This window comes from Chionomys nivalis, chromosome 8, assembly GCF_950005125.1.
Source record: "Chionomys nivalis chromosome 8, mChiNiv1.1, whole genome shotgun sequence".
In the NCBI taxonomy this organism is placed as follows: domain Eukaryota; kingdom Metazoa; phylum Chordata; class Mammalia; order Rodentia; family Cricetidae; genus Chionomys; species Chionomys nivalis.
In genome coordinates this window covers 29,768,891-29,796,043 of record NC_080093.1, presented here as the reverse complement: position 1 = coordinate 29,796,043, position 27,153 = coordinate 29,768,891, and the positions used below count along the sequence as shown (strand labels likewise).

Genomic DNA, 27,153 nt, shown 5'->3' with positions numbered 1-27,153 from the left:
GCTGTGCAAGCAAGAGGACCTGAGTTCAAATCCCCAACAGTCGCTTAAAAAGCATCTGTAAGAGGCCTGTGACAAGGATCATGGGGCTTGCCTGGGAGTTCCCCAAGCTCAGTGAGAGACTTTATCTGGCCTACTCCTGTGAAAGTTTGCCAATGACTCAACTACTGATGTTCTGTTGTCTAGTCTGACTGTGAGTAGACAACAGGCCTGGTTGTTAAACACGCAGGTTGTGAAGTTATACTCCTTGAATCCTAGCTGTCTCTTTTTCTCTCTGGTCCTAGAAGCTGAGATGAGGGCCTTGCCTGTGCTAGGCAAGGACCTTACCACCGAGTTACATTCCCAGGCCTTTCCCGGGGTCTCAGTCTCTTCCCTCCTCTCCCCCCACCCCGCCCTCTGTGTTTTGCTTTGCAAGAGAGTTTCTCTGTGCTGTCACACTGAGGACCGGGCTGATCTCAGATTCACAGAGATCCACCTGCCTCTGCCTCTATCTCTGGAGTGCTAAGGTTAAAGGCGTGCACCACCACTGCTGGCCTCTGAATCTTTCTCTTAAATTATGTTCCTGGGCAATTTGGGAACATTTCACCCCCAAAAAGAAGAGAGAGAGCAGCACACGGATCTTCACGATGCTACAAGATACGAAGGACAAGAACCCCTCCGATATGTCTACTACTTGTCTCAAGTCTTCACAAACGTGTTTGCTCCCGTATTTTATTTTTAGTGTCCTTCCCCGCGGTACCACGGTTTGCAGAACTGTCTTGTCGTGGGTAACCCGAAGTTAAGGCAAAGTTGGCTCTGCCTCCTAAAACGCTCCCCTTCCGACGCCGACTTAGACTGCTGCACACGAAAGAGCTGCAGTTTTGAAACACGAGAGGAGGAGCAAGCCAAAACCGCCCTTTGATCACCGGGATCCGAACCCTTAAAAGCCCTAGCCTCCCTGGATGTCCGCGGCAAACCTCACCCCCCCGCTCAGGCGAGGCCACGCCCCGTCTCGCCCACCGGAAATGACCGGCTACAACTTCCGCAGTCGGCAGGCGGCACTGCCCAGGCCTTCTCCCTGCGTGCGTCGGCTCTGCCGGCGGCAGAGGAATTCTGGGTAACGACCGTGGCCAGCCGGGCGACTGGCTCCGCCCAGCAGGTTCTCCTCACGCCGGAGCAGTTGGCGGTGGCGGTTGTCGGGCCCGGAGAAGCGGGACATGGAGCAGCCGTGGCCGCCGCCGGGCCCCTGGAGCTTCCCGAGGACTGACGGGCAGGCCGAGGAGGAGAGCGACTTGGACGTGTCCCCCTCTTCGTCCCACTACCCGCCGGTGCCTGGCGGCGGCGCCCAGGTGAGAGCAGCCTGCACTCTTGGGGGGGAGGGGAGGGGGGAACCGTCCACGGGCATCGCGGGGGGCCCGATGGCCACCCCCAGCTGTGGCAGCATCTTCCGCGGGAGAGGAGGTGGCCACGCGCTCATCCCCGAACCCCACGTCCACGCACACTCGTCCCCTCACCTTTGCAAGAAGTTCCTCCTCTCGCTCCCGTGTCGGTGCGGAGATAGGGGGGCGGCTCCGGCTGTAGAACATTGACCCTTTGTCCCCTGGTGCGTGCTTCCATCCGAGCCTTTATTACCAGCTCCAGCGACTTTGTGCAGTTGAAGGGGACAGTGAGGGATTGTACCTCTATGAGAGTACATCGAGCCCCGACCTAAACATCTCACGTGCTCTTTCCCACGCTGGCATCTCCGCAGATTCTGTAAACCTCTCTTTGGACGCTGGCACACACCCCCCTTTCGCGCAGTCATTGGTCCCCTACTGTAAAAATAGTTTCACTCCGCCGCAGTCTCCAGTGAAAACATAGCAGCCATAGGTTGGCTGTTCTTTCAGACTTCTGTCCCAGGTTCCTGATGTTCCTTGTGGTTTTCACTCCTGCTTTTCTGCCTTAGAAAACATGTCATTTAAAAAAAAAAGAAAGAAAGAAAGAAAAAAAAAGAAGAAAACATGTCATTTATAGTTTTTCTGGGAGTGCTTACATCCATCACCTTGCCCTGACGTCTCTCCTCACCTGGGTGTGTTTTGAACTAGATTTCGAGAGCACAGACAAAACACGAATCTGTTCAATGAAATTGATTGTAGGATGCCTTTTTTTCCCCCCCCGAGGCGTTTTTGTTTTGCAAAAGCGCAGTGCAGTATTGTAACAGAATTTGTAGCGGTTTTGAAAATAAAGATGACCGGTTTAAACTGTCTGCCAGCAAGTGTAGGATACTGACATTATGTCAGCCAGCTGGGTTAACGGGGCTCACGCAACAATGTGCTGTTTCATAACCACAGACTATGTTCATCCAGCTAGCCACAGGGAAAGTGAGGCAAAATGAGTGATGGGTCAGTAGTCACCTACTAATTATGGCTCGCTGGTGTCATCTGTATATACATAGTATGACAGAGGGAGAAAGTGAACAATTGCTAGTGTCGGTTTGAACAGATGTGGCGAGGAAAAATGATCTCAGGAATTTCAGCGCACTGTAGTTGGATCAAAGAAGTAACCCAAGAAATGCAGTATTTTAAAACACATTTTACCAGTGCATTTGTCTAGGTGGTGGGGGCTTAAAAGTAAGGAGGCTTTTATTTCCCTCATTAAAAGAGATCCCTGAGGTCTTCTGGTTAGTTAGTGACAGACTCCCGATTTGAACTCCTAACTTCTAGTCCAGTGTTTTTCCAACCTACTTCTGCACATCCTGTCTAGAAAAATACTGTGAAATTTTATTTGTATGAGAAGGCCTTTAAATGGTGACAAAATCTGCCAAGTCATTATTCCTAAGGACATAATTACAAGCCTACTTATATTTTTTGTTAGCTTTAGGACTTAAATATGGGAGTGAGAATATTTAAAAACAAAATGTTTAATCAATCAACAGGCTTTTAAAATCCATATGAAATGACTGGCTTAGTGTTTTTTTTTTTTTTTTTTTTTTATCCAATATGAGAGAGAGAGAGAGCACTCTCTAACTCAATATAGCAAGTGATGTGTGAAAAGGCAAACCAGAATTTGGAAGTCCTATTTGAGAACTTTAAAAAAAAAAGAATGTATCTTTTTCCTGAATTCATACGCTATGTTTTGATCATGTTTTTCCACTTCTCCCAGGTCCTCCCCACCTCACTTTCCACCCACTTTTATGTTCTTTCTCTTAAGAACAAAAACAAAAAACAAAACCACCACCCAAGTGAAAATCAAACAAAAGACCAGTAAGAATAAATAAATACATAAAATTATTTTAAAATGCTAAAATGAAACAAAATGTCCACAAAGCACCACTAAGCTTGTTTTGTATTGGTCAACCACTCCTTAGCATAGGGCCTGCCCTGGAGTATGGTTGGTGGTAGCCAGTAACATTCCACTTAAGTGATTTTCTCTTCTCCAGCAGTTACCAGTTGTAAGGTGCTTCTTGGTTAGGGTGGAGCTCTTACCCATTTACTCCTTTCAGTGCTGGGACCCTGTCTGACATGTGATTTGAAGCTTTTGATGTAAAGACGCACCAGTAGACTCTAATAGTAACAGCCCCCTTGCAGAGGTTTTGTGCATTAAATTATGTCCTCCTAAAATTTTATTTGATAACTGATTAAAATAAGACCTAATATGGGCTGGGAATGTAGCTCAGCAGAGAGTTCTTGACCTAACTTGGGTTAAATTTTCTGTGTTGCATTCTCTTTTAAATACTCTATATTATACTTGGTCATCTTAATGCACGTTGGATAGTATGACCAAATGATATATAGGTGGTCTATGATAATTTAAATATAAATCGTTCTTGTGTTCAGTTTGAGAAATATTTGTTTCTGTGTAATTAGAAAGTGAAGATACCCCATTTATTCATAATTGCATTTATTTGTATAGCTTTGTCTTTTACAGTTAAGTTTTACAGCTTCATTTTCCTCCTTTTTGGGCTCCATGTTAAAGTACAGTTTTATATACATATATATATACATTTCTTTTTAAAAAATTATTTTATTATTTCATGTATGTAAGTGTTTTTGCTTGCATGTGTGTGTGTACCCCACGCATTCTGGGTGCCTGCCAAGGTCAGAAGAGGGTGCAGGATGCTCTGGAGTTACAGATAGTTGGGAGTCATAGTAGGAGAAATCGAACCTAGGTCCTGTGCTCTTAACCACCAAGCCAACTCTCTAACCCCATAATTTTTCTAGTGAATCAAAAACTAAAAATAAGTGTTTTACTTGGTTGTTTAGAGACATGCTGTTATCTGGGCTTTAAGCCCTGATGACTAAATAAGGAACCAGGATAACAAATGTCCACATAAACAGCCACAGTCCACATACACATACGGTAGAAGTAGTGACTGTGCCGGAGAACTCAGGAAGTAGGACGGCCTTGTTTCTACCTGCCTCAGAACAGTTTGTCCAAGAAATAAAGATTAGATTATTCATCCAGCAGTTATTAAATTCTGACTCCTTAACTGGTAGTCAGGGAGAAGAAATAAGTATATATCATGTTAAAAATAAAATAAATACCACTGGTGGACAGTGGTGGCACATGTTTTTAATTCCAGCACTCAGGAGGCAGAGGCTGTTGGATCTCTAGGTTTGAGGCCAGCCTGATCTACAAGGTGAGTTTCAGCATAGCCAGGGCTACACAGAGAAACCCTGTCTCAGAAAAACCAAAAGCCAAACCAAAACAAAAAACCTACTATGGAAATGTGTATAACTTGGGTTTGGAGAGAATGGATAAGAAATGGCTTAAGGATTGGGCAGGTGCGGACAGAGGGTTGTCAGTGGAAAGGGAAAACAGGGTCCTGAGGGTGGGAAGAAAAAGCTAGGAGGTAAAGGTAACTGGAACTGAGGAGTCTTTAATTAATAATAATAATAGCTCTTAAATAATGGACTCTGGTAAATAACCTGAGGCCCCCCCCCCCCCCGAAGGATGACCCTGGTAGAGAATGGCTGGTGAAGACTTAGAGTGGGATTGTTTGCACAGTTGATGTAAAGTTATAAAAGGCTTGAGTACTGAACCACGTGTGGGAACAGATGGAGAACAGTGCCTTTCAGTAATATAAAATTGTGCTTTTAGCCTAGATATCCTAAAAGAAAAAAAAAGCCGTCATCTTCTGTTGTTGAAACAAGGGATATAAACACCTATTGCATTTACTTAAGTAATTATGCAAATATTAAAAGTAATTATTCCTGAGTAGATCAGAGTTAGCAGGATAGATTAGTTGCACTTCCTAATTTACTCTTTTCCTTTTTGATTTGGATTAAGTTAATATATGTCTATATGATGTAATCATTTATAAGTAGAATTTTCTATTACAAACTCTCACATCACCACAAATTGTGATAACACAGAAATAAAGTAGTGATTGCTTTGAGGTAGAAGGATGCTCACTGCAGAAGAACCTGCAGGTTAAAGCTCTAAAGGTCTGGTTTTCAAGATGAGGAATCATAAGTAACTGATGAACTTGGACATAAGCTTTGCTTTCCTTCTGGTGAAGGATTCTGGAGCCTGCATATCTGATGCTTGCTGTGGGCCAGCTGTATGCAAGTTACAGACAGTTGCCAGGCTTTGTGTTGTTAGTTGTCAGGGGAGGGGCGTAGATGAACAAAGAAGCTCAGAGTCTAATTGATGAATGTAAAATGTAATTGTAGACGAAGAATACAGATATGCTGTGCTCCAGAAACACCATTCAGAGATCCTTTGAGTTGAAAAACCGTGCACTGTGTCATTGCTGCCACCTTCATTCCTCACTAATACTGCTGTTGTTACTTTTTATTTAGATGTATAGCGATGGGATTGAGCTGGCTTGCCAAAGGCAGAAAGAATTTGTGAAGAGCTCTGTGGCGTGCAAATGGAATCTTGCTGAAGCCCAGCAGAAACTTGGCAGCTTAGCACTGCATAACTCTGAGTCCTTGGATCAGGAACATGCCAAAGCACAGACCGCAGTGTCAGAACTGAGGCAGCGAGAAGAAGAATGGCGACAGAAAGAGGAGGCTCTGGTCCAGAGAGAGAGGACGTGTCTGTGGAACATGGATGCCATTAGCAAAGATGTTTTTAATAAGGTATGAACTTTTGTTGGACCACAAAAAAAAAGAAGAAAAGGAGCTGGGTATGTGGCTCATAGGTAACGCATGCAAGAGGCCCTAGGTTCCATTCCCAGCTCCACAGATAAAAACGCAGAAGGAAAAACAGATAGTTCTGTAAATAACTGTTAGCAAAGCAGCAGAGTTCACTAAACAGCAAACATCTCCTAGCCTTGCTTTCCTCAACATGTAGGGTAGCTGGGAAGATGAGTCAGGTAATGTCTCCATGGGCCTGTGCACTGCAGCTAACGTGAGCACTCCTGCTGTTGCTGTGCTGTCAACTTCCATCAGTTCTGTAGCACACACAGTTCCTGGACTTAGAAATAAAGCCATTCAGCTTACCAGCACAGGTTTAGTAAGCTCGAGTAATCTCTCTTTCTGTTTTTTTAATTTAAATTTCATTATGCTGGGTTACATAAAGCCATTTTCATGCAGGTATACAATGCACTTTGGCATACCCAGCTCTCTACCCTTCCGTTCTCCCTTTTCTCCCCATTCCCATTCCTGTAGTTGCCTTTGTGCCCCTAGATGGTTTCACATTGTTTGTACTTTAGGGACTTTGTGCATTTATAGAAAATCTAGGGCCCACACAGGAGAGAAAACAGGCAATATGATTATATCCAGGTGCAATATATTTTCCTGCAAATCACATAACCTCATTCTTTTTCTATGGCTATAAAGTAATGTGTTTATATGTGTGTGTACGTTTGTTCTGGTGTATGTTTAATCTCATTTTATTTATTCAGCTGTTGGACACCCTTGTTATTCCCATACTTAGCTATTGTCCTTACTAATAAAATAGTGCTGCAGCAAAGTTTGATGTGCAAGTATCTCTGGTATGTTGACAGACAGTCTTTCAGGTAAATATACAAGAGTAATATAGCTGGGCTATGACAGATGTATTTTTAGTTTCTTGAGAAGCCTACTTTCTAACTTCCATAGTAGCTGGGCTCTAATACATTCCTATTGTGTGTAAATACTCCTTTTTGTCTGTAACCTTGCCAGCATTTGTTGTTACTTGCTTTTGTAATGATTACTATTTTGGTTGGGGTGAGACAGACTCTCAATATAGTTTTGATTGGCATTTCTTGGATGACTGGTGGTGTCGAAATTTTTTCATATATCAGCCATTTGTGTTTTATCTTTTGAGAATTGTGTACTCATTTCATTAGCCCATTAATTGATTGGGTTGTTTGATTTCTTGTTATTTAGTATTTTGGTTCTTTGTCTACTATAACAAAAGATACTTGAGACAGTGAGATGGTTCAGCAGGTAAACATACTTGCCACCAAGTCTAATGACCCGAGTTTGAACTTTAGGACCCACATAGTGAAGGGAGAAACACTTGGAAATTGTCTTATGATGGCCCCACATATTCTGTTGGGAGGCACCACGTGGTCGTTGGTAATTGAACTCTGGACTTCTGGACGAGCAGCAGTCCTCTTAAGTGCCGAGCCATTTCTCCAGTTCCCACTTTGTTTTTCTACATAGAAACTTAATAAGTCTCTGGTTAATTGCTGGTGTTATTTCTTGAGTGACTGAAGTCCTATTCAGAGTCTTGCCTGTTCTGTTATCTTAAAGTTTCTGGTCTTACATTAAGGTCTTTGATCCATTTGGATGAGAGAGAAGGATCTAGATTCTTCCATGTGGATATCCCATTTTGCCATCATCACTTGAAGAGTCTGCCTTTTCTCTGATACGTTAATTTATTTTTGCAATGCCCAGCTGTGTCTGCACGGTAGCATGCTGATTTGTTACCGTGGCTCTAGTACAGTTGAAGTCGAGCATGGTGAAACCTCTAGCACTTTCTTTTAGCAGTGTTTAAGCTGTCTGTGGTCTTTTGTGCTTTCATTTGAATTTTTTTTTGGATTTTTTTCCCCTTTTACTGTGAAGAAACACATTGAGATTTTGATGGAGATTGCATTGAATCTGTAAATGCTTTTGGTATGATAGCCATTTTCATAATATTAAATCTTCTAATCCATCAAAATAGGACTTTTCCATTTTTTTTTTTAATTTCTTTCCTCAGTGTTTTAGGTTTTCGCCATAGATGATTTCTTTTAGAATTAGATTTGTCCCAAGGTCTTCTATTTTTGTCTGTATTTAATGCAATTGTGAATATGATTTTTTTTCTGATTTCTTAGCATGTTATTAGTCTATAAGCTACTGATTTTTATGTTAGTTTTGTATCCTACCATTTTGCTGAAAGTGTATCAAATTAAAGACATTTCTGATGTAGTCATTAGGGTCTCTGACCAATAGAACTATATTATTTACAAATAAGAACAAATTTATTTCTTCCTTTCCTAGTCTTTTACTGCTGTAAGTCATCAAGCACCATATTGAATAAGAGTTGAAGAATTAGGCACCCTTGTTTTAGGTGCCAGTGTTGACTTATCTTAAGTATTAGTATTGAAACATTGAAACAGTTCTTTAAAATTAATCTAGATAGTTCAGTCTCTTAAATAGAATAGTACTTTTGCTAAATTAATAAGGTTTTTGTTTTGTTTTTTAGACATAATCAGTTTGTTTTGTATTACTTTTTTTTTTAGGCAGGATCTCATTTTCAGACCCTAGCCCATCAGAAACTTGGTCTGTACCCCAAGCAGGCCTTAAACTCAGAGATCTGCCTGCCTCGGCTTCTCCCTACCCTCCAAAAGACATATGGCACTCTACCCAGTCTTGAGACTGGATCTTGCCATGTATCTATATCTCACTCCAAACTCAATCAGCAGGGCATTGTGCTACATGTCTTTAAACCCCAGCCAGAGGCAGGTGGGCATCTATAATTTGCGACCAGTGTGGTTCACAGCTTCCAGGACAGTTCTGTCTCCATAGAGAGACCCTGTCTCAAAAAACAAAGCAAAATAAAAAAAAACAGTTTGGTCTACATAGAGAGACCCTGTCTCAAAAAACAAAGCAAAATAAAAAACAGCATAACAAAACAAACCCTCTTTTTTAGCTTGTAGTGATGGGGCCACTAACTGGCAAAGTTAGTAGTTTTTGTTTCATTTTTAGGTTGCTTTTCTTAAGAGTGTGTGTGTGTGTGTGTGTGTGTAAAGGGGGTGGGGAGAGAGCAGGTGTGTGCACAAGAGCAGGCTTACCAGGGGATGTGTGTGAGGGTCAGAGGATAAGTTACTGGAGTTGATCTTCTCTTTCCATAATGTGAAGTTAGTCCCTTGACCTGCCTGGCCACCTCACCAGCTCTAAGCATTTGAAATGTGGTTCATCCAAATGGGATGTGCTCTAATTGTAAAATATACATCAGATTCTATTACCAAAACACCAGAAGTGAAATACTTTGTTAATAATTTTTTGGTGTTTCTTCCATGTTGAAATGATACTATGTTGAGTACATTAGGTTATGAACGTTTGTTTATTTCTGCTTTTTAATGGAGCTAGTAGAAAATTTTAAGGTGTATTTGTGACTAGGACAGTATTGGTCTAGATAACAAAACATTAAAAGGTGCTTTTATTTTGAAATACAAGCTGGCACGGAGCTAACTTGTGCTTTTCAATTTGCAGTGATAGTATCAGGGCATAAGGTGTATCACAGAATACTCTGGGAAACTGTTGTGCTAGTTTTGCTGGTAAGATGAGAAACGTGTTCTGTTCCATGACTTACTGAACAAATATAAATGCTTCCTCAGTAGAAGTTTGTACTTAGTTTTAAGAGTTAAACTATTTAGCTTCCCAAGGGAGAGTTTTTAGAAATGCAGTCAAGGTTTATTTTTTATTCTGTTTCCTCTCAAAGAATTTATAGTAAGTATCTTTGACTCTTTGTGCTTTGGATTGCTGAGTTTACTTCTAGCAAGAAACCCGAAGATTGGACTGGAGTTGCAAATATTTATTGGAAATGAATAACACATATAAAGAATCTTTCCATTCATGTCTTTGATAGGGTAATCTGTATAATGAAAAGACTCATTCAACTTTTCTCCTGTGTGATCACTAGATAAATTTATAATTTAAAACAAAGCAAATGGAACTACCATATGAGACTGTTTAATTTTTGAATGACAAGTTTAACAGATTAATGATATATAGTATTATGCCATATTTTTTATTACATCATGTCTTTACAAAAGTTTGCTAAGCATTTAGCATATGAAGAGATTTAATTACAATACTGATTTTAATTACTAATTTTTCAGAGTTTTATTAATCAAGATAAAAGAAAAACAGAAGATGAAGATAAATCGCAATCATTTATGCAGAAATATGAGCAAAAAATTCGACATTTTGGTGAGTCTACTACTTAAGTTTCCTTCTTTATTGTGTTTGATATCATTGGTGTGTATAAAATTGAGCCTCTGAAAATAAGGTCTGAAAAACTATGGCCAAGTCCACTCGTGTTGTCGCTTATGGCAGGGTCATCAGAGCTGCTTCACCTTGCTTGTGTCTTAAACCGTTATAAAGAGAAGCCCAGTTCAGTCCACTAATGCTGCTCTCTGTGATGGTGTCACTTCTTTGCGTTTCTTGACTGCTAGGATGTTTTGGTTTTTCTTTTTTCTTTTGATAGTTTTTCTTAACATTAAAAGATTAGCATTCATTTAAACATTTTGTGTATTTTTTTCATAGACAGTAGGGAGGGGTTGGGGCATGCCACAGCACATGCGAAGAGGTCAGAGTCCAACTTAACAGAATCAGTTCTTTCCTTTTCCACTGTGAGTTCTAGGGATTGACCTTTGGTCATTAGGTTTGGTGGCAAGTACTCTTCCTCACTGAGTCATCCCACCAGCTCTAACACTTTTTTTCTTTCTGCATGTTTGCATATGATGCTATGTAAGTCATAGTTCCTTGACATGTTGCTCAGATAATAGAATAAAAATGCATTCCTGTGTGCACGCACACACACACACACACAGAGATTTAGGATACAACTCTTGACATTTTTTTAAGGTTTATTTTTTAATCTTTATGTGTATGTGTTTGTGTCTATGTAAGTATATGCCACGTGTGTCGGGAGCCGATGGAGACTGCAAGAGGACATCAGATCCCCTGGAGCAGAAGTTATGGGTGGTTGTGAGCTACCAACATGGGTGCTGGCATCTGAACGCAGGTTCTAGAAAAGCAGGAATCACTCCTAATGGTTGAAGTCTCTCTAGTCCCAGAACTGGCATTTTCTATTGCAGTTGGGGGTGAAGTTGAAGTAAATGAAGGATTCCTGGAGGAGGTATCATTTGGGTTTCTTAAGGAAGGGCAGATAAGGATTTCCCATAGAGATCAGGCCACAGCATTAGAAATGCAGAAAATAAGTGTGGTGTGCTCTGAGACTTAGAAGCAGTGTGAAGATGCTAGCCTGAAAATCCTGCTGGGAACTGGGAGGGGTTGAGTTTCAGACTAGATTTTCAGTGAGTATTGTGTGAATTAACAGACATGGTTCTTGTTTGTGTTTTGGCATGTGTTGAAATCTTTTTTCATTTGTACCCCCTTAAAGTATTACTTTTGCTTCATAAGAAAAAACTGCATTAATATAAGAATAGTTAGTACCTGAAGACAGCTGGGCATGATGACACATGAAGAGGCTAGAGCGAGGCGATAACAAGTTTGGGGCTAGCCTGGACTATGAGACTGTCACAAATAGCCAAAAACAAACAAACAAAGAACACGAAAGAAAAGGCTGGTATCTGAGGAGCTAAACACAAGTTCACTTTTCTACATATATTATTGTGCCATTTCATATAATAGAAATAACAGGAATAAGCAGCCCTCTCTCGGATAGGTATTAACATCCTTAAACCAACAGGGTCTTGAACCACAGGGCTAGAAGACAGGAACTTGCAAAGGAGCCCTGTTGTTGTTGTCATTCCTGCCTACAGTCCTTGCTACCAGGACCCATGAGCTCTGCTGCAGGAAAATGTGTGCTTCTTTCGGGAAACACGTGGCTGCTGCTTTAAAGCCATGTCACCTAGTAAGTGAGAGATAGTGCCTTCTTTGTTGTAGATTGAGTGCCTCAGTTCATTGCAGTTCTGAGTGGGAAAACATCCAGTTTCACAAGGTGTTGTAATCACCTGACACTGAGACTCCGTCTTCAGTAGACCCTTTCCTCCCTGTGTAAAACCAGCGTAAAACCGGCTGTTTCTGACTAGTCCATGGTAAGACCAGTGAACTTCATGAGTTCATGTTCATCATTTATTTTGACAGAAAATGAATCAAAAATAATGTGATACAGTAACCAGTCCATCTAGCACACTCCAAAATGTAATTCCTGTTGAAGTATAATAAAGAGGATATTTCCAGTTCTAGAACAGGCTTATTCATATGAGGGATTATTGATCCCTCCAAGAAGAAATTGGATCAAAAACTCAAGCTCCTACTTTATTACTGGATAATTAATTCTATAGAATATGGTGTCATATTGTGGGTTTTGTATGAGTTTTTGCTCCTGAAAAGTTTGGTATTCATTGATTCTACTGGGCTAGGTTACTGAAACATCCTTGATGAGAAGAATCCGTGTTCTTGAGAATCCATTACCTTGCCCTATGCCCACCTAAGACATGACCCCCCCCTTAGTTTATGAAACTACTGTGTGTTTAATAAGAGGGACAGGAGAAAAGGCTGGTGTGGCCTCCACAGATGATTGATAAGCATTTGTTTGACCATTGCATGTTGTGAGCTTCCAGCATCTCATCTTGTAATACTAACCAGACCCTTGCTGTCTTCAAATCCAACCAGACTGATAGCCACTCCCAGATTCACACTGTACCCGTTTCTTAGTGGAAATGCACATTGGCTTTTCACTTGGAGGAGATCTCCTACTTGCTGCAGCACATTGGATCCACAGAAATGTTCCTAAGGTAGTAGGCTCCCAAACTTTCCATGTGTTTAACTGTCCACTCTCTGGCATCTGTGTATCTTATATATAAATAGGCATCTTGGGCATCTGCTACTTCTGCTCATCAAGTTCCATCAACATAGAATGGATTAAATTTACAGTAACATGAGGTGATGAGATAGCAAAATCCACATTTACAAAGTGATAGCACAGTTGATAGAGGCCTGAGACAAGAGTTGGAGGGCTTGATGCTGTTCACCTTGAGAAAGTGAGTACTTCTGCTAGTGCATGCTTATTAGTAAAGAAAAAAGCATTTGCCTGGCTGATAGTCAGGTGTGGTGATTGTGCTTTAACAGATAAACTTGCCTGAAGATCAGAGCTAGCCTCACTAGTTAGCTATAGAGGCCAGACAGTGATTGCACACACCTTTAATCCCAGCTCTTGAGAGACAAAGGCAGACGAATCTCTGTGAGATTAAAGCCACACTGGTCTACACAAGACTGAATCAGTCTTAAAGAGAAACAGCCAAGTGGTGGTGGCTCACACCTTTAATCCTAGCACTAAGGAGGTGGAGATGGGAAGTGATATATCTAGGCAGGCAGAGTAATATAAGGCGGGAAGAGACAGGAGTTCAGGATTCAGTCTGAGATTTTGCAGAGACAGCATTCAGTATGAGGATTCATAGAGACAGGTTCTTGCCCCCTTGGTTCTGAGGTTTTCGTACAGGTAAGAACTAGTGGCTACTCTGCTTCTCTGATCTTTCAGCTTTCACCCCCTTATATCTGACTCCAGGTTTTTATTATTAAGACCACTTAGATTTGTGCTACAGAAAAGTATTTTGATGAACTCCAGAAAGAGAGAGAGAGAGAGAAAGAGAAAGAAAAAGAAAGAAGAGAAAAAAAGAAAAAAAAACCAATCTGGAATGGTAACTGTAATTAAAGCTTCCAAGTAAAGGCTTTCCAAAGTTGGATTCCATTGTAGACTCTTGAAAAAGAGGGTCTGGTGAATCCGGGAGCTGTCTATGTGGGGCAGCAGGGACTTCACACCAATACTTTTCTCATTTGTGCTGTGTTATTCAGAGTTCTTCCTGATTCTCCTTTATGCTGTTTGATGGCTCTCGTTCTCCTGTTGCTTTTACCCTTATACTTAAGTACAATTTACCAAGTAATGGTAAATGGTACCATTATTGTAGTGTTACAGATTATTGAAATCTGATTTTCCTTTACATTTTTATTTATTGGTTGACTTGTGCTTTAGAAATACAAAATGCTGACATAGATATAGAGCTTGTCTACTCTTCAAATTCACAGCAGTTTCCAGTTGTTTGGACCTTTAACTTCACTGCCTTTGTTGTCCTCAGAGACACGTTTTGGATTGTGCAGTAGTTTTTCAGAGCACACCATTTTCCTTCCAGGCATAGTTAGCTTCAATTCAGCATTTTCTGAATCTGTGTAGAATGTGGTCACTGGAAATTTTATCAAAAATCATAAATATTTATATAAAATCTTTTTTCATTTATAATATCTTCACTGTATTTACTTGTGGTTTATTTTTAAAAATATATTAATATCCTGTTTTTGAAAAACATGCTATGAGGTACTTGAATAAAATATAAGTAAAATGAATTAAAATCATAATTTTTATAGGATTTAAATTGTCTGTAATACAATTGCATATAATTTTTTTAATTTGGGGACTTCTCAAACTTTTTACAACAAATATACTTCATTTTTATTGCCTGAAAAATATTTTAAGGTCTTATTCTAAAATTTTGGTATGGTTTAATATTTTAAAAAATGTATTGAGCATCTAATAGTATAACTGCTTATCTTCATGGTCAGTTTGATGCTAGAGAAATTAAAAGCCAGAGGAGTTTGTAGAATACCTGAGGGGATAACCTGGAACCTCAGAGTATTGTAGGGTGGCAGAGAGAAGGATGGATTTGGTTTTAACTACATGACTGTGCTTAGGCATGGAAGTGAAAAACAGTTGTCTGGTGATAGATGATGAGAAACACAGGGAGGGCTCAGGCAGTAAATGTAGTCATAATCTCAAGGGTCTTGCCTCTTAGCTAGGGGAGTTTATCAAGCAGTTACGATAAATGGTATAAAGTGTTAAGTGTATTCTGTAAATAGAATGCAGGGTATCTCTACTGGGAGCAGTTTTAAGAATCAAATGACTATTAAGAACTGATGACATTTAGATGTTCATCAGGAGACATCTGGTTTGAAATGTGTAATTAGCTTGTTTTAATTTGCCAAAGTAAGCTATTCTAAGAATTCAGAGAAATTGATTGGTTAGTTTGAGTGGCTGGCTTATCCTTAACCAAAAGATTGTCTTAATAAATATTTGCTATATGAGTGAATTAGTCACTATTGTGTTAATACTTCCTATTGAGTATTTACAATCTGAGGCACTGTTCTAAGTGCTTTTTATTAACAGCTTTAATTCATAAAAATCCTTCATGTCAGGTACTATTTTAGCCCCACTCTACATGGGAAGATACAGAGGTATATAAAGGAACTTGCCCAAGGTGAAGCTGAGGTTCAAAACAAAGGTTGTTTAGCTCTAACATCTGTTTCCGTGTCCATCATCCTAGATTGTGTTACAGTTTACAGATTTCAAAATAACAGTAATTTTAGGTATGTTCTGTTTCTGTAACTATGGATTCTCTTTAAATTGTTATAAATTCCACACCTTTTTTTCTTTAAGACCTATATGGACTACTTGTAACATCTCAATTTCATACTAATTCAAGTTCTAATTTACTTACATACAGAAAATCTTTGTTCAGTCTCAGTTGTCTTGGGTATTAAAAAAATAAAAACTTCAGCATGTAACAGATTGGTAACAAGTGTTGCCAGTCCTTTTCATACTGCCTTTAATTCAGAATCCAAACAGACAGGGTTTTGTTAATAAAGTCATAATGCTGCCATGTTGAGGAAATTGAAGATGATTGATTGTAGATAAAATAGAAAGTATTACTTCTGTAGAAGTATAAACAGGCTAGCAAAGGGACTGGGAATTTAGCTCATTTGGTAGAGTGCATGACCAATATGTCTGGAGCCCTAGGTTTCATCTCTAAAACTGCAAAAATCAGACGTGGTGGAGCAAGGTCCTATAGTAATCCCAGCACTGGGGAGAGGAAGAGAAGCATGGTGGCAAGTTCAAAGTCAGCTGGGTTCCATGAGACTCTCTCAAAAGAGAGCATGGGGAAAGGGGGAGGGGCAGACACTGCCTTAGGATCCCTTTATGTCTTTGGGTATAAGAAATAAGGATTGTGCTTTCGCCAGCCCAGCATTAATTCTTGGGGAAGTGGTTTTAAGTAAATTTGCAGATTCATTCTGTGTCTCAGAATCGTAAATGACCCAGTTGTCAGTAATCCTGGCACTGGGGGCAGAGACAAACAGCTTAAAGGTTGAGGGGTTCTTGAGTTATGTAGAAGACCCTGATCTTCCCTCGCCCCTTTTTCCTCAACCAAACAAACAAAATGCTGAAATTGCCCCTAACTTGGCTCTAAAGATAGTGTAGTTTCAGTTGGTTCCCCACATTTTGCTGTGTAAGGTGTTTGCCTTTGGTTTCAATCTTATGTTCTCATGTGAAATTTTTAGTATGTAGGAATTCGTTTTGTTGAGAGCGAAAGTTCGTTGTCATACTCTCAAGACAGTCCTGTGAGACTTCGCTGATAGCTTAGTAATAGCCACACTGTTTTTGCTGCTGTGTGTGGATCTCAAGTCTATGGTTTCTGACATTGTGATACTCAGTTCATTCAAGTATAACCCTAACTAGCACATTCCAGGTTCCGTGTTACTTGGTCATAGTGACTTTGTTAAGTTAGGTAAAGATGCAGGTGCATGCTAAGTACTACTTTGGATTCGTTTAATATATTGAAATGAAATGGTAGCCTTTCATATATGTTCAACTGATTTTTTAAAAAATAGTTGTTTTCTGTATACACTGAACAGGCAGCTTTAGTAATTGGCTAATGTGACTAAAATAATTGCAGTATATTAGTTACTGCTATACTGACTTACTGTTAACCAGTTGATAAAGTTTCCTAAATTGATAAATGTCTACATTTTATCATATCTTGGACACTCTAAAAATAAATTGGAAATAGTAGCGTATTCTGAATTTTTAGTAAGCTCTTAAATTTGCTAAATACAGTGTTTTTGAAGTCTTGGTTTTAGAAAAATTTTTGGACTAGAAATTGAGCCTTTGGCCTCATGCTTCTTTAATAGTCAAATACTTTTGTCATTGAACCATGCCACCCTGCCTCTCTCTTTTTTGAGACAAGGTCTTGCAAAGTTGCTCAGGCTGTCCTTGAACAGGCTCTGTGACCATTTGTTGGCAGCCACTCAGTAACAAATTTTTTTTTTTTTTTTTTTTTTTTTTTGGTTTTTTCGAGACAGGGTTTCTCTGTGGTTTTTGGAGCCTGTCCTGGAACTAGCTCTTGTAGATCAGGCTGGTCTCGAACTCACAGAAATCTGCCTGCCTCTGCCTCCCGAGTGCTGGGATTAAAAGCGTGCGCCACCACCGCCGGGCTCAGTAACAAATTTTTAACCATCTTTCTAAGAAAAAGTATTCTGTTTTCTTAGTAAATGATACTGAGTATCTCAATCATTTGCTTGCTCTTTAACCTTAAGGGAAGACCAAGTGTTGCAAGTGTATGTGGGATTTCAGGCATTCCCATAAGCAGGGGACTTCAACTGGTCACTCTTCTTAAATCAGACTCATTATCTGAAATGAAACTTTCTGAGATTCCAGCCTACTAGATATTATTGAGGGGTATCAGTGCTCTTGGCTTGCCCTATCACATAACACACTTCTCTGGTACTGGTAACTGTCTTTAAAGAGAAACATTTAAAATCCACTTCTCACCTCACAGGAAGAAAGGAGAAATTGACATCTGTGGTTCAATTCTCTTTTACAGGTATGTTGAGTCGGTGGGACGATAGTCAGAGATTTCTGTCTGACCACCCATACCTTGTATGCGAAGAAACTGCTAAATATCTTATTTTATGGTGTTTTCACCTGGAAGCTGAGCAGGTATTTATGAACCTTTGGTGGCTAGAAACCTTACTAGAATTATAAGTTTTTACTCTTTCTTTTTTTCATTATTTACTTTAAATGAAAGCAGGGGATTGGGCAGTGTAGGCGCATACCTTTAATCTTAGCACTCCAGAGGCAGAGGCAGAGGCAGGTAGATCTCTGAGTTCAAGGCCAGCATGGTCTACAAAATGAGTTCCAGAACAGGGAGGGTTGTTCAGAGAAACCCTGTCTGGAAGAAGAAAAGAAAGCAGGAAGGTTATTCAAAGGGATTATAACGTGTTGTTGCCGTCATATCCAGTGTGCTGGCTCTGCTGCCCTCTGCTCACTCCCATGCACTGCAGTCGCTCTTCCTTCTCTGCCGAGTGGAAAGTCATCTTAATGTGACCCGGACAAACGCATATAGTTATTCTGGCCCACGTAACAACAGGAAGACAGTTTATGTTTGTGTAGTGCTTTATTTAACCATAAGGAGTAAAATCAAAAGTACTCTCAAATTCAAAATTTGCCTCGTACCAGAAGTATTTTCTTTAACCCTGGTGTATGTCTTTTTCAGAAAGGTGCTTTAATGGAACAAATAGCACATCAAGCTGTGGTAATGCAGTTTATCATGGAAATGGCCAAAAACTGTAATGTGGATCCAAGAGGCTGTTTTCGTTTGTTTTTCCAGAAAGCCAAAGTAAGTAGTTATTTGGTGTTGTTAAGAAGATTGGACTGTAGCTGAGCTCTCTTTGTTTTGTGCAGATCAGGAAGCTGTCTAGGCAATAGATACAGCTGCTAAGTGCTGTATGTTTTCTAGTGAAAAGAAATGTATGGTGTCTGTACTTAGTATATATGAACTAGTATAGTGGTTATACAGTATAAGTTAGCGTTTATAGTACAATACAGTATTTCAATTTTTGTGCTGATTGAGACTTAAAAAATAAGTAAGAGGCTGCAGTAGACCGTATATTTAAAACTCATTTTTGAAACCCATGCAAATTAATGTGACTCTTCTGGAGTACTTCAGCATTTACCCATTTAGTATATGGAGTATTTACTAATGGAAAACAAAGCCATTTCAAATGCAGTGTTAAACAAAAAAGATACAGCATCCTCCACATGTAGAACTCGCTGTTTAAGAAACCAAATTTGTAATGAAAAAAATACACAGTTGGGAAGCTGAGGCAAGAGAATTATGAGTTGGCAGTCAGCACAGGCTGCACTAGTGACATCCTGTTGAGAGGCAGTAGAGGAGACAGGAAAGGGAGGAAGAAGGACGCATGTCACATTTAAGGACAACTTTCAGAAAGTACAGTGTACATAGAATAGTCGGCAGCTATTACATATTTATGGAACATTGTTAATAATCTAAGAAAATGTTTAAAGAGTTGGTTTATGGAAACATAATGTTGGCCCTACTAAAGAAAATAGGTATTTACAGAAAGATTACTGGTTTGTGTTTACTGGATCAGTAATTAAAAGTTTTCTAAGAAGCAAAGCAGTAAGAACTGAATTGACTGCTAGTAGCAGTAGGAAGTATCCATTAGAACAGCCCCTTTGAAGTACATCTGGTAAAACTGAGCAGGTGCACATCTGAATAGCAAAACCATTTTGAGGAGTGAGTGCACCATCGAGAGCAGGTTCTCAGCATGTGTCAGGGGCCCTGACCGTCAGGAGGCCCCCCGGGAACAGTGGTTTCCATAATGCTGCTATGTGTTAGTGACTGCTTTCACTCTCGTTCACTCATGAGCGTGCACTCGGTGCTGAAGCAGATGATAGAGCCAGACATGAGAGGCTTGAGAAGATGAAAAGCAGATTGTACTATTCTTACTTTGTGGGGAGGGTGCTTTACAGACAGTTTTTGTCTTTAGCTATTACATATTGGGTGTGTGCAAGTTTACTCCACACAGTGTGGAGCCGGAAGTCACAACATGTTATCTTCCTCTGTCAGCTCCATCCCATTTTCCAAGACAGGGTCTTTTGGTGAACTTGAAGCTTGTCATTTTGGCTAGGCCAGCAAATCCTCAGGATCTGCTTGTCTTTGTCAACTCCCCTTCCCCCTCCTCAGTGCTGGGTTCCAATTGTGTGCCATCATGCCGGGATTTTGCATGGGAGTTGAGGATCCAAACTTAGGTTCCCATGCTTTAGAGTAGATGTCACCGCTGCCCAAACTTGTCAAGTAGAAATACATGGTCATCATCATACATTTAGCTCTTGAAAAACACAGTTGTGTGAAATAAAAGTGCACTGCTAGTGGCAGCATGTAATAAGTTTGTTCCTGGGTCTTCTAAGTGTGTGAACACAGAAAATATTGACTGATGTAAACACAAGGAGAAGTCATGCGTTTTTAGTGTAGGAGAGCTGTGAGGTTGAGAATGACTGTCCCAGGCAGCTCTTCATCTCTGCACCCAGTGCTGTGCTGCTTCTAGATCTGCTTAGAACAGCAAAAGCCTGGCCACTTTCGTTCATAATCCTAAGAATAAATTGGGTGTATTGATTAATAGAATTCATTATCAGTATAGATGGAAAAGACAAACAAACAATAGGAATGAATGAAACAAGCTAGTTGTGTAGCCAGTATCAGTTTTGAAGATATATTTTGTAAAGCTGGTAGTTTTAAGTATTTTATACAGCATTTATAAAGGCAGAACTAAATGGTATGTTTTTGAGAGCCCCATGTGTGAACAGGAAAAGTAAAGCAAAGGAATGACTGAGGCACGGGGGGCGGAGAAGAACCATGGGAACTGCTTTCTGAGGTACTGATGATGATCTGTTTCCGAATTTCTGTGGGTACATGGTGGGATTTTTGCCCAGTAAACTGCACATACATGTTTTGTGGGCACCACACATATGTTTATATGGTTTTTTGCATATTTCATCATCTGTAGTTAGAAGTTAAAATGAAATATACCAGAAGTTTAATTTTGATTATGCTTAAGAGATAGAATTATTATTTTCATTTTCTTTATGATCTACTGCTATGAACACTTCCTGTTATAAACAAACAACAAAACTAATTGTATTTTTAAATGTGAAAAAAAAAAACCTACCAAATGACAGTAGTCCTACCTTATGTGCTGTAAACTCTGAAGTGCAGTGTATGCCTGCAGTTTCCTATGGTCTTGAAGCATCTTACAGTAGACTTAATGAACAGATGACGACTGGGTTGGAATTTTAGCTAGGCTTATGGTAAATAAATTTTTACTTGACTCACAGAAGAAGCAATAAAAACCATACTTTTTGGTGATACCTTAATATGTTTCAACCGATACTTAATTTCGTCATGGGACATTGTCACACTACTTATAATTTTCTTCTTTGATAAAACAGAACTGAAAACTCAAATCTTCAGCCTTACCAGTTTTGATATTAAAAACTAGGCAGTAAGTACTCACAAAGTGAGTCATGACAGTCATGACAGGCACTGTTTTAAGCATTTTGCATGTGTTAACTTATTATATCCTTCTGCATTTTATGAAGATTCCTACTCATATTTTGTAAGGGAGAAAACTGGCATAAAGAAAATAAACAATGTCTTATAGCTTACTTCATTAAACAGAGTTGGGTTTCTTGATTTAAGCTCTTAGCCTTAGGATTACCGGAGAGTCAGTGGTCATCTGTTTGCCGTTGACAGCCATTGCCTTTGGATACAAGCATTGGACAGCAGCATAGGTCTGCTCAAGTTCTGTCTCGCTGTACTTTTTTTTTTTTTTTGAGACAGGGTTTCTGTGTAGCTCTGGCTGTAGACCAGGCTGGCCTTGAACTCATAGAGATCCGCCTGAGGTTCTCACTAAGTTGCCCTGTTCGTGGTAAATTCACTCTTTTGCCTACCAGACCTTGAACTTGCCATCCTCCTGCCTTAGTCTCCTGAGGAGCTGGTCTTAAGCTGTACCACCAGGCCACTCCATGTTTATGTGTAGGAGTGTTGTCTGCTGTTAGTTAATTTTGCTGGTGCAGAATTAAACATAGAGCAGACCAACTATTTGTAAATGTGTCTGTAAAAGAAACTGCTCACAAATCTGCCAGGAGACTGTGCTGGTTTCTGCATTTTGACATTGTATTTTTTCTTTACTGCCTCTACTCTGACTCTATTATGTGCTTTTGAAATTTACTCTGTGGTTTAGTCGTCCAGAAACAGCCTTTTTGTCTGTCTGTATTTATGTTCTAGGCAGAGGAAGAAGGTTATTTTGAAGCATTCAAAAATGAACTTGAAGCTTTCAAGTCAAGAGTAAGACTTTATGCCCAATCACAGAGCTTTCAACCTGCGACAGTTCAGAATCATGTTCCCCATTCTAGTGTTGGATGCGTAGGCTCCTTAGACTCCTTATCACAGGTAAGCGGGGAAAGGGAACACTCATTTCATAATGTCCATAATTTTGTTCTTTAGCACACACATGCATAATGTATGTATGACCACTTAAAATTTTCTTGCCTCAAAAAATAACCCTTAGTGTTGATGTAGTAGCTCCTGCCTTTAATTCAAGCCCTCAGGAAGCAGAGGCAGATGTATCTCTGTGAGTGTGAGGCCTGATGGTCGTGTTGAGCTCCAGGCCAGTGAGGGGTATGTTGAGAGACCTTGTCTCCGAAATGAATGAATGAATGAACAAACGAATGAATGAACGAACAACAACCCCTAGTCTCATTTCATTCCATGGTTTGGCATTGAGTTTCTTCTACCTCTTAGAGATACCAATTTCTGTCTCATTTTAATGTGGAAAAGATGAGCTGTGGCTAAACATTTTTATGCCAATTGTCACTGCCTGTTGGTTATCTCAGTCATAAACTCAGGTGGCTCCTCACAACATCTTCTGAGTAAAATACGCTGTTAACAATTTTTTAAAGGGTGAAATTAGCTTGAAAGCAGACATGTGAGCGTAGCTACAGCGATCTTTTACATGGCTTTATGTAATTAATACCTTGTTAAGTAGCACTTTTTGTATGTTATATATCCAGTAATAGTATATGAACTGTTTGACCTGACGTTAGATAAAGGCTATGCTATCAACATGACAGAATGTCATCAGTGGAAAGAGGAGAGCAGACCACTAGTACAGTTGATAGAGCCTTAAGATACTGTCAGACAGTCCCTGCCCATTGTGATCTTAGAGTTAGCAGCTTAATAGAGCCCAGTTATCTCTCATTTCCAGGCTCCAAGATTTTCAGACCAGCTTTAGCCAGTTTATTGTGTTGTCTACATTGGGAGATGGAAGGTGTCATTCAGAAGACAATATGAGGAGAGTCCTGTATTTATCTTTAAGCCTCATATAATGGTAAAAATTGAGATTTTCCATTTCTTGACCTTATGGCACTATAATTTTACCATTTTAGTAACATGTATTTAAAACAGCTGTTAAATTTCACATTAGCACTTTAACCTAATGTAAGGAAAGCAATCGGTTATATTTATCTCAACCAAAACCATTTTCAATGTAATGTAAAAATGTAAATATTCGCATTCTGACTTTAAATAATCACTAGTGTTCTACTTTAATTAGACATGTCAGGAATAGGCCCCTAAAGAATGCCTACATATCATTTCTTTATTTTTAATTTTTTAAGATTTGCTTTATTTTATATGTATGAAAATATTTTACCTGCTTGTACGTATGTGTACAACACGTGTGCCTGGTGCCCAAACAGGGAGGCCAAAGAGGGCTTTGAATCTCTTGGAACTGTTTATTACACACGGTTTGAGCCACTTCGTGGGTACTGGGAAGTGAACCCTGAACCTCTGCAAGGGGGCAAGTGCTCTAAACTGCTGAGCCATCTCCAGCCCCCAGATCACGTCTTTAATGTTACTTATAATATTGAAAAGTAGCACGTGAGAACGCAGTTTTTTTCCAAGGAGTTTTATGATGATGTCAAAGGCAGTAGATAAACTTAGTCACCTAATGCATGCAGAGGAAAAAGAGACTTAAAGGATGTCATTGGTTCTTTACACATATTAAAATCTAAGCAACCTGTGTCACCAAGAAGATGCGCCCGGTTGGAGAGAAGTGAGTCATTCTCATACATAGCAGTCACAGCTGACACCAGGGGCTGGGCCTCCACTGTCAGTCACTTGTGTAGAAAAGGCTGGAGCCATGTAATTTTATCATTTGAATTATTATCAGGAACCTTCATACTTAAGTACTCTGGGTTAATAGACTAGTTGATCCTTACAGGGTGAGAATTCAGGCACCCTGACCTAGACAGCCTCAGGGAGAGGAGTACTTGTCCAAATTGTTGTAGTCGCATGAGAGTAGTGGCTAGATGAAGGAAACGGAAGAAAGAGGCACCCAAGGGACCAAGCTGACAGTCTTGAAGTCTGAAAAGAATCTTGCTGTAATAATGGTATACCATTTTTATATCACTTCATGGGTTGTACAATATGTTGAAATGTATCATTTAATCTTAAAAATGCTGTGATTATTTAAAATCATTTTGCACATAAGTAAATTGAAAATTACAGAGGTTAATTAGTTTGCCTAAAGTCAACAGAGTAAGTAGGGCTGATGGGTCCTTCCGCAGTTAGGAGTCCTACACTGCACGGAGTCTTGTGCTCTTGGGGAGAATGTGTACTGAGACAATTGAAAATGCTGACAGACCGACCCATGGGCCAACCCGTGGAATTTCAGTATCACTTAGCTTAGGAATATTGATGGCTTTTAATTCTGAGTATCAAGCTAGAGTTACTGTAAGTTTGGTCTTGAAGTGCTCTGGAATCTGAAGTGGATGTCTGTAAAAACCTAGCACTACTTTGTGGAAATATGGTAATATAACAAGAATATCGACTTTTATATTAAAGGCGTGTGCCACCACTTCCCTACTTAAAAACTTTATTTTAACAGAATAAAAAATTTTATTATTTTATATATATGGATGTTTTCCCTAAATACATGTGTGTGCACCATGTGCGTGCAGTGTCCACAGAGTCAGAAAAGAGCATTGGAGCCTCTGGAACTAGAGCTTCAAGTGGTTGTGAGCTACCATGTAAATGCTGGGAACCAAACCCTGGTCCTATGGAAGAACAGGTGCTCTTAACTATTGAGTCATCTCTCCAGACCCCTAGAAGCCATATTTATGAAAATATATGCTTATGGGGAAATTTGTCCTTGTATGGTTAAAGAATTACACTTAGTTTTGTTGAAAGGGCTAAAAAGGTAGTATTACATTTTGTTCACATATGTCCACTCTGTCTTTATCACATCTCTTTGGATTAAATAATATTATCCTACCCTTAGTTCTTTGGGTTTCACCCCAAGTAGACTCAAAAAATCCATTTTCTTTCCTATCTGCTGAGCTGCAGCAGACTAGAGAACGTGAACCCAGATGCACAGGCGATGCGCAGGTGTGGAGCTGCTCACCAGGTGTCTCCCTTTTCCTTTCTCCCCAGAATCCAGATTATCTTCAGTGTTCTGTCAGCACAGCCCTCTGCAGTTTAAAGTCAGAGGCACAGAAAGAAGACGAGGACAAAATGATGGACACCGTGTGATTCAGTTAAGACTGCTGAGGCCAAGGACTATTTTGTTACAAGAAAGGAAGAGCTTGGCTATTTTCTTGACACTTTTATGGGTGCTGCACTTTATTTTTGTTCAATTTTTGATGGGAGGGAAAAGAGTACTGAAATGTTTTGCGACTTTTTTTATGTGCTGCTAGGATTTTTGTTGTTTTGTTTTGTTTCTGAAGGGAGGAGCGGTACCAATATGTTGCAGGAAGTCAAACTGGACTCTTCCCCCACCCCTCAGTTTCTAAATTTGCCTTTAACTGTTCTTAATTTTGGAATCAAAGTATGAAAATCTGCACAATGCAATGTTTACAAGACTGGTTGACCGAGGAGGCATCTGCTACAGAGTTGTAACGTGGATACGTACATGTCCCGCTTCACAGAGAGAATTAAAGAGAAAAGTGTGCTTGTGTCCCACTGCAAAGTTCAGCTGTCACATCTGGTGTTCATCACATTAAAAGCAATAAATCGGTAGTGGTAACCTCCTTTACTAATCAGTAAACTGGATGACACAAATATTTTTTTTAAGGTAATATTACATTTGTATTTTCGACACCACCAATTAACTCCTTGACTATAAATTTGATATTAAAAACATGACATTTACCCCTCAAGTAGTTTCAAAACTGTTGAGAAGTGAGTTGACTTGTCCTAATGACTGTTAAATATTAAGGAGTGTAGCATGTGTAGAAAGCGATACAGTTTTCTGTTTTCCAACAAGATGAACAGCAAGCTTACTCTGACTTCTTTACTTGACATAGTCTGGGACCTCTCAGGGAGTAAGTTTTGAAGAATAGTAACGGCCTGTGAGAACAAACAGGAGGAGTAAGGTCATTGTTAGGTCACTGTTATTGTGTGTTTCCCTCTGGTGAAGCCTGGAGAAACGGAGAGGTAAGCTGCCTTGAGCTGCCAACCATGTCTGAGGTGTGGTGGGTGTCACTCCAGCTGTTACTCGCTTCTAGCTCAGTTCTGATGCTTCTGAGCTTTACTTCTTCCTATGTAAGTCACTGCAGATCCACCAGGATGTTTGATGATTCTTTTTATTTAGAATTAGATGACAGTGCCAATTATGATATCCTTATTATTTGAGGATTAATCTTCCGACTTACAGGAGCATTATAGTTGAGTGTAATCTTTGGCTCAGTACCCACTTCAATTTGTAGCAAATATTTGGAAAGTGGGTGTTTGGGGTTGGGAATGCAGGGCTCAGTTTGAGTAAGGAAATCATGCTGAGCTGCTGCACAGGTCACAGCTGTGACCTCAGCTCCATCTGCCTTTTCAGCCAGTGGGGCTGACTTAGGTGTTGGGGCGCCCAGTACTTGTGGAAATGGACTGGAATCGTTGAATCATATTCCTGTAATGTCAATCTTCCTGGTTCCCAGAATAAAAGTCTTTTTGTGCTTTTGATATAAAAATATATACTCTATAATAAAATGTTTGACTAATTTATATGGTAGTGCTCACTGGCTTGTAATTTTTTTAATCAGTGACCTAATCATGGAAGACTTTTTGTTTCTGTTGTATTTTGTTGTTGTATTCTCTTCTTTTTTCTTCTTGTCTGAGCATGGTCTCAGTTACCCTCTTCACACCAAACGGACAGACAGACAGAACGAATCCAAGTGCTACTGGGCTGACAGGTTTCCACGTCGACTTCACTTCTGCCCACACTTGTCTGCCTCTCTGTGTTCAGTCAAATGGTTGTGACTTTCATTTTTGCCTTCTAGAATTTAAACTCTTAATGCCCAAAAACTGGTGACAAAAAAGTAATAACAAAGTGAGTATATAGTTAAAGTTTA

General features: G+C 39.8%; 1 protein-coding gene across 1 annotated transcript; it reads left to right on the top strand.

The window, feature by feature from the left end:
* Nucleotides 1-1,038: 1,038 nt before the first annotated feature.
* On the top strand, nt 1,039-26,836 carry Cdc37l1 (cell division cycle 37 like 1, HSP90 cochaperone). The gene is made up of 7 exons (XM_057778468.1): nt 1,039-1,325; nt 5,760-6,041; nt 10,217-10,307; nt 17,774-17,889; nt 18,446-18,568; nt 22,040-22,204; nt 25,247-26,836. The coding sequence occupies exons 1-7, from the start codon at nt 1,194-1,196 to the stop codon at nt 25,343-25,345; spliced, it is 1,008 nt and encodes a 335-aa protein (XP_057634451.1). The 5' UTR covers nt 1,039-1,193; the 3' UTR covers nt 25,346-26,836.
* Nucleotides 26,837-27,153: the final 317 nt, after the last annotated feature.